Genomic DNA, 12,611 nt, shown 5'->3' on the forward strand with positions numbered 1-12,611 from the left:
GGGAGAAGGAGGACGACACACGGAGAGGTGTTTGATTTGAGGTTTTTCTTTATATGAACAGTAGATACAGTATATTGTATATGTTTGTATGAGCATGACAAAACCGTTTGAGATGGGATAAAATAGAAAAACAATACATAAAACATATTTAAACGCTAAAAATAGTAGTAATAATAGTAATAACACTGTATTTATATAGCACCTGTCATACAGGGGGTGTAGCTCAAAGTAAATAATGTTACGGTTCTCCTTGATTTACATGTGCACAAAATACATTTGTTCACCTTCACAGTTATTTAAGAAAGTGCACAAACTGAAATGATTTAAATGTCCTAATACAATCTCACATCCTTACTGCATAATTATATATGACACAAGTATCACATTGCCTAGAATGCTTTATATCCCATCAGTTATAATTTTGGGTTTCAACACTTAAGACAGCTTGGTACTTTCTGAATAATACTCCCTGGTCTGATCCAGAATCTGCTCATATTGTCAGAAGATTTTTCACTTTGACCAGCAGTGTGTGGTGTTTTGTGACTCGTACTCCTGTCATAGCTAGCTGACATCCACCTGCTAGGTCTCTACATTTGGCACCAGTGAACCAAGAACTTAGGCAAAACCTTCAACTTGAAAGTATTTTCACAGCAGCAGCTGTCAGTGCTAAATTCACCAAAGCTGAAGTCTGTTGAATCTGAGAGTTCAGTATGCACTTGGATAATGGTGGCTATGACTGACTCTCTGATAACACAAATTGCCTGTAGCAAGTTATGTTGATCTGTGAATCCGTGTATCTTTGAGTTCACACGTCTTTTTAGAACAGCTATCGCAGATGACTTGTGGATTATTGCTGTTCCTTAATCCCGTTGGAATGGAATTCATTTTGTCAAAAATACACCTGAAAACAGTGTTTGGGTAATAGCCGTCCTTACGTCTGCAGAAAGCGTCACTGAGACCGTGTAGTCAGGCTGAAATTAGAGTTGGAAAAACTGGCAAGTCAATAAACTAATGTTACAGTGAGTAATTGCAAGGACTCAATTCTCATAATTAAAATGTTGTAGATAATGCCACTCAGGCTGGGAGGGAAATGAAGTCTGTGTTGAATGCCTGTCTCTGCTGTCGATGCAACATGATGAGGTCTCCTTTGAAATGAGCCAAATTTAAATGGTGAAAATGTGTAGTAAATCAAAAACTCTTCGAGGAATACTCTCAAAATATACACTGGCATAATGGAGTGGAATTGTATTTCTACATTGCAGACATGCAGTGTCGAACCGTGTCCTAACTGCATCTGTGCGTCAAGGCAGCATGTTGCGTCAAGTCCTTGCATCAAGTGAAAAGGCACACAAACCATCAATTCGATTTATGTAACTTTGGCAAAGGCAAAATGGGTGAATAGTAGCGGAACATGCGACAGGTCAAAAATAGACACCGTTGATGCCTTGGAGAAAGACTTAGCAACTTGTCCTGGCAACCTCATTGATTATAATTAGAATGATTTCCTTTTTCATTGATGTTTGCGAGCTACGCTTGCAGTTAGGACAAGGTGTCAGGTGTAGAGTGAACTCAAAATTGGCTGCTTATTTGCTGCATCATAACATAGCATCCAGCATCAAGATTTGCCTGGATCTAGTTCCTGATGGCTGACATCAGCTTTTATTTCATTATGTTAAAGTGAATGGTAAGTGCTAAATGAAAAGAGGCACAGTGTTTCATCAAATGTGATCAAACATGCATAATCTATACATAAAGACACTTTATTATGTCATAGAAATAGAGTTCAAATTCAGGTTATGAAATTTCTTATTGTGTATTAAAACGCGTGTTTTAACTGAGGCGATTTTGCACCCTAATGTTTTTCTCTATTTCTGTATCCAGTTCTCACTGAGTTCTGTTTTTTTTGGTTTGTTTGGTTGTTTTGCTGAATTACAACAGTTACGTCTGTTGTTTAATGTTATTTGTTGCATCATACGGTTATGCAGTGTTTCCTCTGTGAATGTTTTGTATCAGTGGTAGCAGTAGTTGATTTTTGGTGATTATTCCGTGTCCAGTGATGTCATTTTCAGTTTTTGCTTCTAGAGCAGCTTGTGTGAGTAAAACATTGCATATTTGGACATTTGATTCTGATTTAAGAGCTTCTTCTAGGCATTGGGCCAACACTTGTTTGTTCTTGTTGGGGCTATGTGGACTTGGCTATATCACTATTTTATGGTAAATTCCTATTTAACTCAGCTTTGGTGGTTCATTAGTGCTGAGTGAATATAGAGGTGGTTGATGGGGAACAACTTATTCATGATCTGGAAAAATATCTATTTCTGTATGATAGGCTAAAAATGACTCTATCTAAGGACACGTGTGAGATATAAATAATGCTATGTGGCAGTCGGCACCTGTGTCGCAGGCGTGCCATTGAGGTGACGTGGCGCTGATGGCGCTGCGGTTTCTTCATAACACTGTCTTTTGGGGTTGTAGTGTTGGGATCACACTCAGGTGCAACAGTGTAGTGTGACTTATTGTAGTGTAATCTGATTAACCAGCTAAACATAATTGTGCTTAAGCAGTTTGATTGTGAAGATTGGGAAATGGCAGAGGCAGATGTCTTCGGCTTTCTGCTCTATTTAGAAAGTACTAACCAGTACTTTCTAAATAGTGCGTTTGATTTTATTTTTTGTTGATTTCATGAAACTAATGTCAAATGGGCATGCTAGATTAATTTACTGGTTATCATAATGAAACCAGCAAATGTTGATAAAATGACTACACAGAGTCAGTGACATGGTATTTTTGTTTTTCCGAGAATGAAGATGAGAAAAAGTACAAAACTTCCGACATCAACCGTGATCAGTTTTCAGCAGCGGTGAAATATCTATCTTGTTTCATAAGGTTTTTTCATTATATTGTTTACTGTAATTTCAGTCTTTGTGGAGGGAATTTTATGTATCTATTTATCGCAGCTTTATCGATGACACAGAGACACTTAACTTGGGTGATCAGGTGATCAACAGTGTAGCTTTAAGGAGCGATCTGTTTTCGAGGTGAATGAATGAGGACAGACATTACGGAAGCAGCCGACGCTTGTGAGCTCTCGGTCTTTTGTCCCTGAACAAAATAAATGTTAGTGGGCTGTTTTGTGATGAGAAGACAGTGGAGAACTCGAGGCTGCCGTTGTCACTGGTGCTGGAGCTCCACAATTGAACTCCCTCCACCTCATCTCCTCTCACATCAGAGTATTAATAGAGGGTGTACGGCATGTTGCTCTGTGAATGAGAGTATGAGGGGGAGGGAGAGAAAAGGGAGGGAGGGAGAGGGATGGTAGCGTAGTCGTATATGTCAGCCTCTGAAGCTGCGTGGGTCGATCAGCTCCCTCACGCCATTGTTGTCGTTGTGAAAAAAGACAGAACAAAGGACTCCCCCCCAACAGGCTATGGAAACCTTTTACCTTTGCCGGCTGACACTCTACAGCTGTGCGGTGATCAGACCCTGATGGAATGCCGCTGAAATTAACAATATTAATGTACACAGAGGCGTTAACAGAGCAGGCACACAGTCAGTGACAGAGACAAGGAGGAAACAATCACAAACTGAGGCATCTCCCCAAGTCTCTTCATTTTCGGTCCTGTTTTCCTGGGTTCATCTGCCTCCTTTCTCCAGAGAGTGACCACCGCTGATAAGGTTGCAATCCCTTCTCTGACGGTTTGGTGCGGATATCGTTGTGGCTTATTTGTTGAAGGGGTTGCTGTGGAGATTGACGGTGGGGAGGCTGCACCGGAGCCAGAGGCAAGAGTGAGTGAGCCGTCAGCTGCAGAGAACGCCGCTATGGAGCAGACGAAGCTGAGCCCGGCTCAGCAAACATGAGATTCACGCCACACGCTCTGTAAAAGCTGCATCCAGCCAGTGCAAGAAACTGAGCCCCGTCTGCCTCAGCAGCCCCCGCTGCACCACTCTCCTCTGTAGCCAGTTTCTCGCTGGGTTTTCCGCAGGAGTTAGTGGAAGTGGAGCGAGTGAAGGTTCAGCCGAGCCAGATGTGTTGGCATCGCAGGTCATGTGGTTTCTCATGAGGGTTGGTTGAAGTGGGAGAGGGTCTGGCGGACGCCGGAGCGTCTTCTCCTTCTCTCTGTGACTGCGTGAATAGCGACGCCTGAATGAGAAAAAGCAATGCGGGCAACAGTAAGTAGCAGTCAGATCTTTTGAGGATAAAATCTTACCTTAATTTTTTTGATAGAGGCAGTGAATTTCACAGTATAGATTTCACAACTTCTTTGGTGAAAAATAAATTTGAAAAAAATTAAAACATTCTACTGTTGGAGCCCCTTGACTTTGATTCAATTAGACCTCCCTTGAAACCCCTCAACCCCCACCCTCCACCCCACCCCTAAACCCCCACCACACACTGCTACACCGCTGCTGCTGCTGCTGCCGCTGCTGCTTGTGGGGGTGTGTATGAACATGTGAGATTATGTGTGGCAGTCCTGGGGCTCCTTCCTCTGCCAGCTAAGCTCATGACTGGGAAGCAGTGTCAGAGATGGAGGTGCTGATGATCACTGTGCTTGGAGAAAACCACAGCCAAAACCCTTTGCCATGGGAGTGTAGGTTCTATGACAGCGACTTCCACAAGAGTGAGGTAACTAGCGGCCACACACAGTGCAGAGCCACATAGCCCTAATTATACGCACTGTTTTTAGAGAAGATAAGATTAAGTGAAGGGGAGTGATTAATGGCAAGGGAGAAGCTTAAGGTTTTTTCTTTTCTTTTTTTTTTTTAAGATGATTTCTGGCAAAGTGCATTCACAAATTATTTTGGAGTGGTTTGCTCAGCTCTGCTAATGTTTCATCTGTTATGTTGTCTGTTATTATGAATAGAGGTATTTAGCAAATTGTTGCAGAAATTTTGAAATGGTATTAAAAGTTTTCTTTGGGGAAAAAGGCATCTTTTTGATAAATCTTGCTTCATGTTGTGATGTTGACAAGTCTTGTGTAAAAAGGAAAAACAGCATGATTCACTGTGCACCTGTGTGCCTGCTGTTTGTTAATGAACTCTCCGAGGCACAAAAGCCATGTTGTGAAAGATAAATGTTTTTAGAAATGAATGTGAGGAAAGAATGAAACTGTTGTAAATGTTTAGGTTGATGGCTAGAGTCTCAGAAACATGGATTAAGGTAGTTCATCAAAGGACATCAAAGTGTCTTTCTTTTCTTTCAGTTACTCTTGTTTTTTTTTTTTTTTTTTTTTTTTTTTTTTTTTTACCCTATTAGCCTAACCAATATATATGCATGTGGAAATGATTGTCTAAGCAACATGTGTACGATGGCTTGTGAAATTCACGGTTTGCTCTGCTTTGTATGTGGTCTGACTTGTGAGGAAAATATGATAAATTTGTTTCACTTTGTATTTGATAAAACAGAAATGTTAATTATCCATTCTTATAATTTGTGTCGATGTCAGTAATTTTACTATTTGTTTGGAAGAGAATGCAGGCATAACCACAAGTTATTTTTTTTTACGTATATGCATTTCTTCAGACTGAAGTTGCATTTCTGAAATGAAGAGATCTACACCCCAGAATAAAAAAAAACGATTGTTTTCATTTTTTTTTCATAAAAACAATGTACTTTTTGAAGAGACTTGAGTTTTTTTATTCTGCTGTACAGACGTTTTTGTTTTGTCTCTTAATACTTGTGACAAGCACTCTATTAATCAAAAGAAGGCTTTGTTGCGTGCAGTGTTTATTTGCATCTTTAAAACAAAAAAGTAAGCTAACGTTAGTAAGGAAAATTAATACCTGTAAGTGAAGCAAAACTACTAGCTGACAAGTTGTCGACATGTTGTCGCTTGATAGCCTCACATTTATTTTACAGCTTTCAGAATTATTTTCATTGCAGTAAGAGTAACCCAGGGCAGTCTAAAATTAAATAAAAAAAATAATAGATGCAGACAAAGTAGTTTAGTTTTTGTTCCTTTGTTGTCTTGTTGGTTCATCAGAGTATTCCATCAAGCCCCATTAAGTTCATATTATTTCCCTTATAGGAACAACACTTGTTGAAATTGATTATTTGATGTAAAACGGAAGCCTTGTTGATAGTTGCTAGTTTACATTGTGTTGGTCCTTAGAAATTTTATTCACCTTTCATGAAAGATATTTGATCAACTCTTTGATGGCAGTCAAGCAGAAAACATGCTGTTAAAAGCCTGAATTGTCCCCTTGTGTCTCCACAGGTAATCCTGGTGCAGGTAAACCCAGGTGAGGCCTTCACTATTCGACGAGAGGATGGTCATCTTCAGTGTATCACAGGTAAGAAAGCTGGGCGAAAAGGTTCACTGTTACATTTGTCCACTTTGAGCCTAATGCTGGGCGATTCTAAATGCCTGCTAATATTGTAATCCTAAAGGAACAGTGCACCCCAAAATGAAATTTATCTTTACCTACTCCACCCCATGGCAGTAAAACTCCACTGAGGTTTGTGAGACATGAATTGAATTTTTAGAGTTCCAAAAAAGGCAATGAAATAATCTGCATTTTTTTTTTTTCTTAACAACTCATGCAAGCATAATCTGGGTTTTTCTTGACAGATAATTTCTGGTCTGTGTGCATTTGCTCATTTATAAGGAAAAAAGGAACTACACTGGCTCTGTTTGTAATGATTTTCAATTGCTCATTAAAGACACTCTTGACACTGTTTGCACTTAACAGCTTGAAATGATTATGTATAGCTGATGTTTCCAAGTGTCCTGCTGTGCTTGATGTTTTGTTGTTGTGTTTTTTAATAATATGCATGTTGTTTTTCTGCCATTCTGCAAAAGAGATCATTAATCTCGGCTAGATCGTTTTTTTTTCCTGGTAAAATAAAATAAAGCAAAATAAACTTTGGAGACACTAGAGGGCGTTGCAGGTAGTGCATGCGAGCATAGGGTTGTGTCTCTGTTGGCTGAAAAGTTGCTAACGGGATCAGCCCATTTCCTTGTTGCAACTGGCATGTGGCACATGGGTTGCTGGAAATAAAAACAGAAAAGAAGGCTGGAAATTGCTTTGCTGTACTTAAAGAAGAGATTATTATCCTATTTAATACTGAAGGCGCAGTTAAATAAACTAATCTGAACAGCGATGTTGCTCCCAACGCTGCTAAAGTAGGGGCTGTAGGAGCACATGCTCCCTACGTCTCGGTTTTAGCCACCCAATCGTAATTAGACATTATAAAGGATACAGAAGTTTTTTGTTTTTTTTTAATCACTTAATTGAACTCACCACATACTTTCTGCAGTGTGAACTACTTTATGCTGATATTATTACTATTACTATTACTACTGATATTTATTACTTAATTAGTTTAGTCTTTTGGACACAATGCAGTTGTTTGGTTACAAAACACTTTAACACTGTACAGATTACCCAAATTTCATAGTCATTAATTCCCTTTTTAAGATTGTTTTTAGAGCCTTATTCACTTCACTTGTTTGGGAGAAAACTCAGATGGGGTGAAGTTGGGGTGTGTTTGGTGGTCGTACAATCCCATGAGTGACATAGGGATGAGTCCATAATAACAGAATTTTCATTTTGGAGTGAACTGTTCCTACAACCTTAATCAACTAATACCATGATTATATCCAAACAGGGCTGGGAACAGTAGTCTCCTTTTGCAATAGTATTCCATGTGATATTTTTTTATTTTATTTTTGGTATCATCTTACTTACCGTCTTACATTCAGGCTCACTTGGCATCCGGGAGAGCTGAGGATTTTGAAAACCATTTTTCATTCACATTTATTTATCCCTACAAAATAATAATAACCAAACAACTGGTAATCCGCCTGTTATCGATTTATGAATAAGTGGTCTTAACCCTAATCCACACTAACTGGAGTATTATGTGGATATAAATGTAGCTGTAGTCATTTAGTTTTTTTTTGTTTTTTTTTTTAATTTCCTTAAAAAATTTCTTGCAATTCAGAGTGTGTCACCATGGCATTTTTATTTCCAGACTAGCCTGCTGATATGGTGTTCTCCAAAAAACAAAAAACAAAAAAACAAAACAAAAAAAAAACACAATCAATTCTTTATCCATCACTAACTTTGCCACCTTAATGTGGTTTGCCATGTTGTTGTTGCTGTTTAATTTGACAGATGATTGAATGAACTGTGCACTGATACCCTATCATAATATAAAATCAATGTTTGCTATAATTACAATGTGTTTGGAGAGGAGTTAGGGCAGAATGGCAGTGTTTGAGTAAGATGTGTTACACATGCTTATTTGTCCTGATGGCAATCATTTCCTTTTCCTCAATGGTTGGTGATTGCACTGGCTTTGTGACAGCAACAATGAAGTCTGGCTCCAACACGTCGCTGGCATTGTGAATGGAAGACAGCTGGAGTAGTTGTAGGAGGTAGAGCTTCGGGGCCATAATTGTAAACGATTATGATAAATTGTAGTTGCCTGGGAGAACATTGATCTGAAAATGATTTGCTTTGTTTGTATCATGGCTCGCCCCATGGACATCCCTCTGTGTACGGATATTTTCTGTCAGTTTGTTTTTTCCTCGAATTTGATTTAATAAAGGTTGTCGATGTAATCAAGGATTGTGAGGAAATGATGTTCGCTGCCCTCTGCAATTGCGGCAGGTAAGCGCCTTGCCGTTTTTTTCACATGCTTAATGACCTGTGGATAACTTGATAGGTGCTGGTATTTCTTCTCCATAGCTTATGACCGTGACACATATGAATTACAGCTAATGAGGTTGATGTAGTGATCATGTGCAAGTGACACAATGTAGCGATAGACCTTGGGCTTCTAGTTGAGATGACAAAAGAGCATTAGCACTGATAGAAAGTGATGCTGCCCAGGCGGGAAGCCATCGTGCAGTTTGTTCATGCAGGGCCTCCTCTCTCTGCTCCTGAGCTCCCACACCAGCCCCCCCATGACGAGATGAGTAAACCTTCCTAATGGGAAGTGAGCATACATGGTCTCTCCATCAGAGGAGAAACAAAGAGCTGAGAGGAGCCACATAGACCAGTGTGACTGCTACTAACTGGCCTGTCACAGGGTGCACTCGTCTCTCAGTGACGTGAATAGAGGGATGACTCACCGCTCCTGGTGCAAGGAGGGAGGAAGAACAGTGTGTGTATGTGTGTGTGTGTGTGTGTGTGTGTGTGTATGTGTGTGGGCATGCGTGTGTGTGCTGTGTGTTCACTTAATTGTGTGTTGTGCATATGCATGCTTGAACCCTTAACCCCAGAGTGTGCTGAAGGGCGCCGAGCGATACAGTTGCAAAACCAGGTTGAGCTGGTTTACACATATGTCTGGAATCGCTCTCCATCCCACAGCAATTTGTGTATTCATTCATGTATTTTTAGCAGCTGGATGTGCGTAATTGCTACGTGTTGACGCATGACAGCCAGCTTAATAGGAACAGACAATCTTGTAAAATGCAGTTTAAAAAAAGACATTTGCCTTTTTTTGATATCTGGCTCGGAGGAGGGCTGGAAAGGCTTTAGTAGGGGAAGCTAATTAGAGTGGCCATTTAGCATCCTCCCACTTGCTATTTCCTTGCCACAAGGCGAGCACTGCTTGCTAGTGGACATGCCCTCGCAGCTTCAGTCCAGAGACCCAGCGCTCCCCGGGTCAGTCGTCCTCAGCATCTGCCAGTGTGGATCTGAAGGCTGTGACACTGAGGCTGAGCGATAGCCCACCTGATAAGCTCAGAGACTGATGCAGCAACTCAGCATTTGGACCATTGGGCTGATTAGATCCACTTCTTTATCTGACTTAGTCCGCTGGTGATTCACATCACTTTGGATGATTCAGTCCCTGGTTAATGGCTGAGAGCACCGTCTAGTTCCACGGGGCTTATTGAGGCTGATAGAGATGTGCCTTCTCCCACAAAAGACAAGACAGCCACTTTGGCACACTGACAAGGAGCTCAAGAGGGACTCTGTATGTGTGGGAGAGATATGTACATATATGTGTGTGTGTGTGTGTCCATGCATGGTTACACACCTGGCTGGACTTAAACTGGTTTGCAGCCCCATTGCCAAAGTCTCCTGCCTTTTCTCTCTGTGAGATGACACTTGGCCGGCCGGCCCATCTTTCTCCTCGTCCCATATCTCCAGTGCCAAAGCTGTAAAGCAGCTCATTTCATTCCTCTTAGTGTTGCTGTCCTCCTCAGCCAATTTTCCATCACAGAGACTTGAGGCTGTCACGTCTCCTGTGGCTGAAACTGAGCAGCCCAAGACCCCGCGCTCTCTAACATCTGATAGTGCCCTGGCAGAGGGCACCCATCCTGTCGATAAACCCTCCAAAGCCAGCACAGTTCTGTCTGTCGTGGGGGAATTCCACAAGATTTGACTTTTGGGAAGCTAGAGATTCAAAAGATTTCAGGGGAAAAGCACAAATCCTGCAGCAGCGTCATCTAATTCTATTGCCTCAGATGGCTTAAAGTAAAATTTATAGGCTGCTATTTTGCCATATGTGAATTGGGTGCTTAACATTTTTTTTCTTCATAATCCTCAGTATGCAAAGGAAAGTGACTGCTCATAAAATGTTCTTGGAGAACTACATTCAGAACACAATATAAAAAGATAAAGAGATATAGCATATATAACAGCATTCTGTAACAAATCATGTGTTTGTATTGAACTTTTAGGTATGAGGCTTTTGGTTTGGTGTGCATCACGAACCGTAATAATGTTGTCAGTGCCACTAATTTAAAAAAAAAAAAAAAAAAAAAAAGTTCTCTGTGCCACTCATGGACGTAGAAAGAGGATAGAGCCACTGTGCCCAACAAGGCAGCCAGCACGATGCAACAGGCTGCTGCTGTCTGCCCCTCCCATCCCCAAAGAAAAACACTCCAGCGCAGCTCCAGTGAGGCAAGTTGAGAGGTGCAAAGATAAGCTAAGCTAGTTCATTGCAGTTTGGCTAGTAAAGCCATACCAGAGATAGCAGATCCTCTAATAACCAATAGTCTGGTGTTTGGAGCCACTTTGGTTTCCCTGTGAATTATGAGGCGATGGCAAGAGAGTGGTGGATAAAAATCTCTATGACGCATCGGCTACTCAAGAATAGGTTCCACCAATGGGAATACTTAAAACATGACAACTCATTTACACCGACATCACCCCAGTGTGTCAACAAGTTGAACTAGATAAAAACACGCAGCAGTACACACACTACAAACTATCACTGCAGCGTTTCAGCAGGGGCAGCTGTTCCCAACTGATTAAAACAGAGCAAAAGAAATCACCGCGGCGACTGGTACATTTATAGCCGTGGATGCCAGAGCCCGCTCTGTAGGCTTTCACAACATGCTTACTGTCACTGAGCCCCAGAGCATCATTCCTTCACGAACCCATTTCAGCCAGACTGTAATTCCTGCTTTGAAAAAAAAAAACAAAAACAACAACAACAAAAGCCCCAATAGAGAATGAATTGGCCAAAGCAGCCGCTGTTGCTCTTGCTGCAGACACAAAGCTAGCTACCTGTAACGGCACCTTACCTTACCTCTTAATGGAAAGTCACTGTCATAGTCATCTTCATCATCATCATCAAATAGATACCTTTATAGTGTTAGTTTGAAGAAGGAGCTGTCAGTGAATTTGTTTTACATGCTGCTAAGAAGGCACCCTTGAAGATGGGTCAGGCATAGCTCCATCAAACTAAAAAAAGATCAAACTTAATTTTGTTTTAATTATTATGTATGTTTATGTTTTATTTCTCTGGCATTTAAACTTTTTTTCTGTGTCAAAAATGTACCGAACTCTGCACCTCTGTATCATTATCATATTGAACTGAACTGTGAATTTTGTGAACTATTACACCCCCTATCATGATTAATCACATATTGGAAGTGTATAAAATGACTTCCTTGTCTCTTCTACTGATGTATAGTGTATTTTGGAAACAACTGATGCTCCTTAAGGTTTTTTTTTTTTTTTTTTTTTTTTTTTTACAATGGCTCCCTGACATAATCCATATGATATTTTCCGGCTTGTCGTCCTCAACAGCGCTGAAAGACTTAAAGTCGATGATAATCCGTTTAGTGACTCCATTGGTCAGTGTGGTTTGATGAGCTGCACTGCTTGACACTCTACTACTGCTGGAAGAACTATCAAAAACGTGTTTGGTATGATGATGATATTTAAAACTTGTTGTGCTCCAATAGAACGACATTTCAGTGTTTCAATATGTCCATAAGACTTTGACAATGGATTTCTATCCGGAGATCCCATTGGGAAGCTTCTTGAAGGAAAACTTGATTACATTTATTTGTTTAATAACATGCTATGATCCTCAAATTAATCCCGTGTGTTAGTGTGTTAACTTGGACAGCCCTGGAAGTCACCCAGTAAACTTTTGACTGCGGGATGCGACAGATCTCCTCCACGATCATTATCATCACTACCCTCATTATGTCATTGTAATTAACCCCCGTCACCATTAGCATCGTCACCACTGTCATCACCTGCACCGTGACGCAGTCAGTAACACCTCACATTATGATGTGGTAGTAGTGTAATAAATGAAGTAAACATCGTTGTGCTGGAATAAACAGCAGTCATGGCCACTGCAGTAGTCATAGTAACTACCACCACTTGTAACAGTAATAACGGACAGATAATGA

At 40.6% G+C, this 12,611-nt stretch overlaps 1 protein-coding gene across 3 annotated transcripts in view; it reads left to right on the forward strand.

Moving 5' to 3' along the window:
- The window catches only part of fndc3a (fibronectin type III domain containing 3A), a 67,154-nt gene that overhangs the window by 18,231 nt on the left and 36,312 nt on the right, over positions 1-12,611 (forward strand). For all 3 annotated transcript variants that reach the window (XM_030066625.1, XM_030066626.1, XM_030066624.1), the window contains exon 3: positions 6,216-6,291. In XM_030066625.1, coding sequence (XP_029922485.1) covers positions 6,216-6,291 — 76 coding nt within the window. The remainder of the gene's footprint in view (positions 1-6,215; positions 6,292-12,611) is intronic.

Source organism: Myripristis murdjan, chromosome 13, assembly GCF_902150065.1.
Source record: "Myripristis murdjan chromosome 13, fMyrMur1.1, whole genome shotgun sequence".
Classification (NCBI taxonomy): Eukaryota; Metazoa; Chordata; class Actinopteri; order Holocentriformes; family Holocentridae; genus Myripristis; species Myripristis murdjan.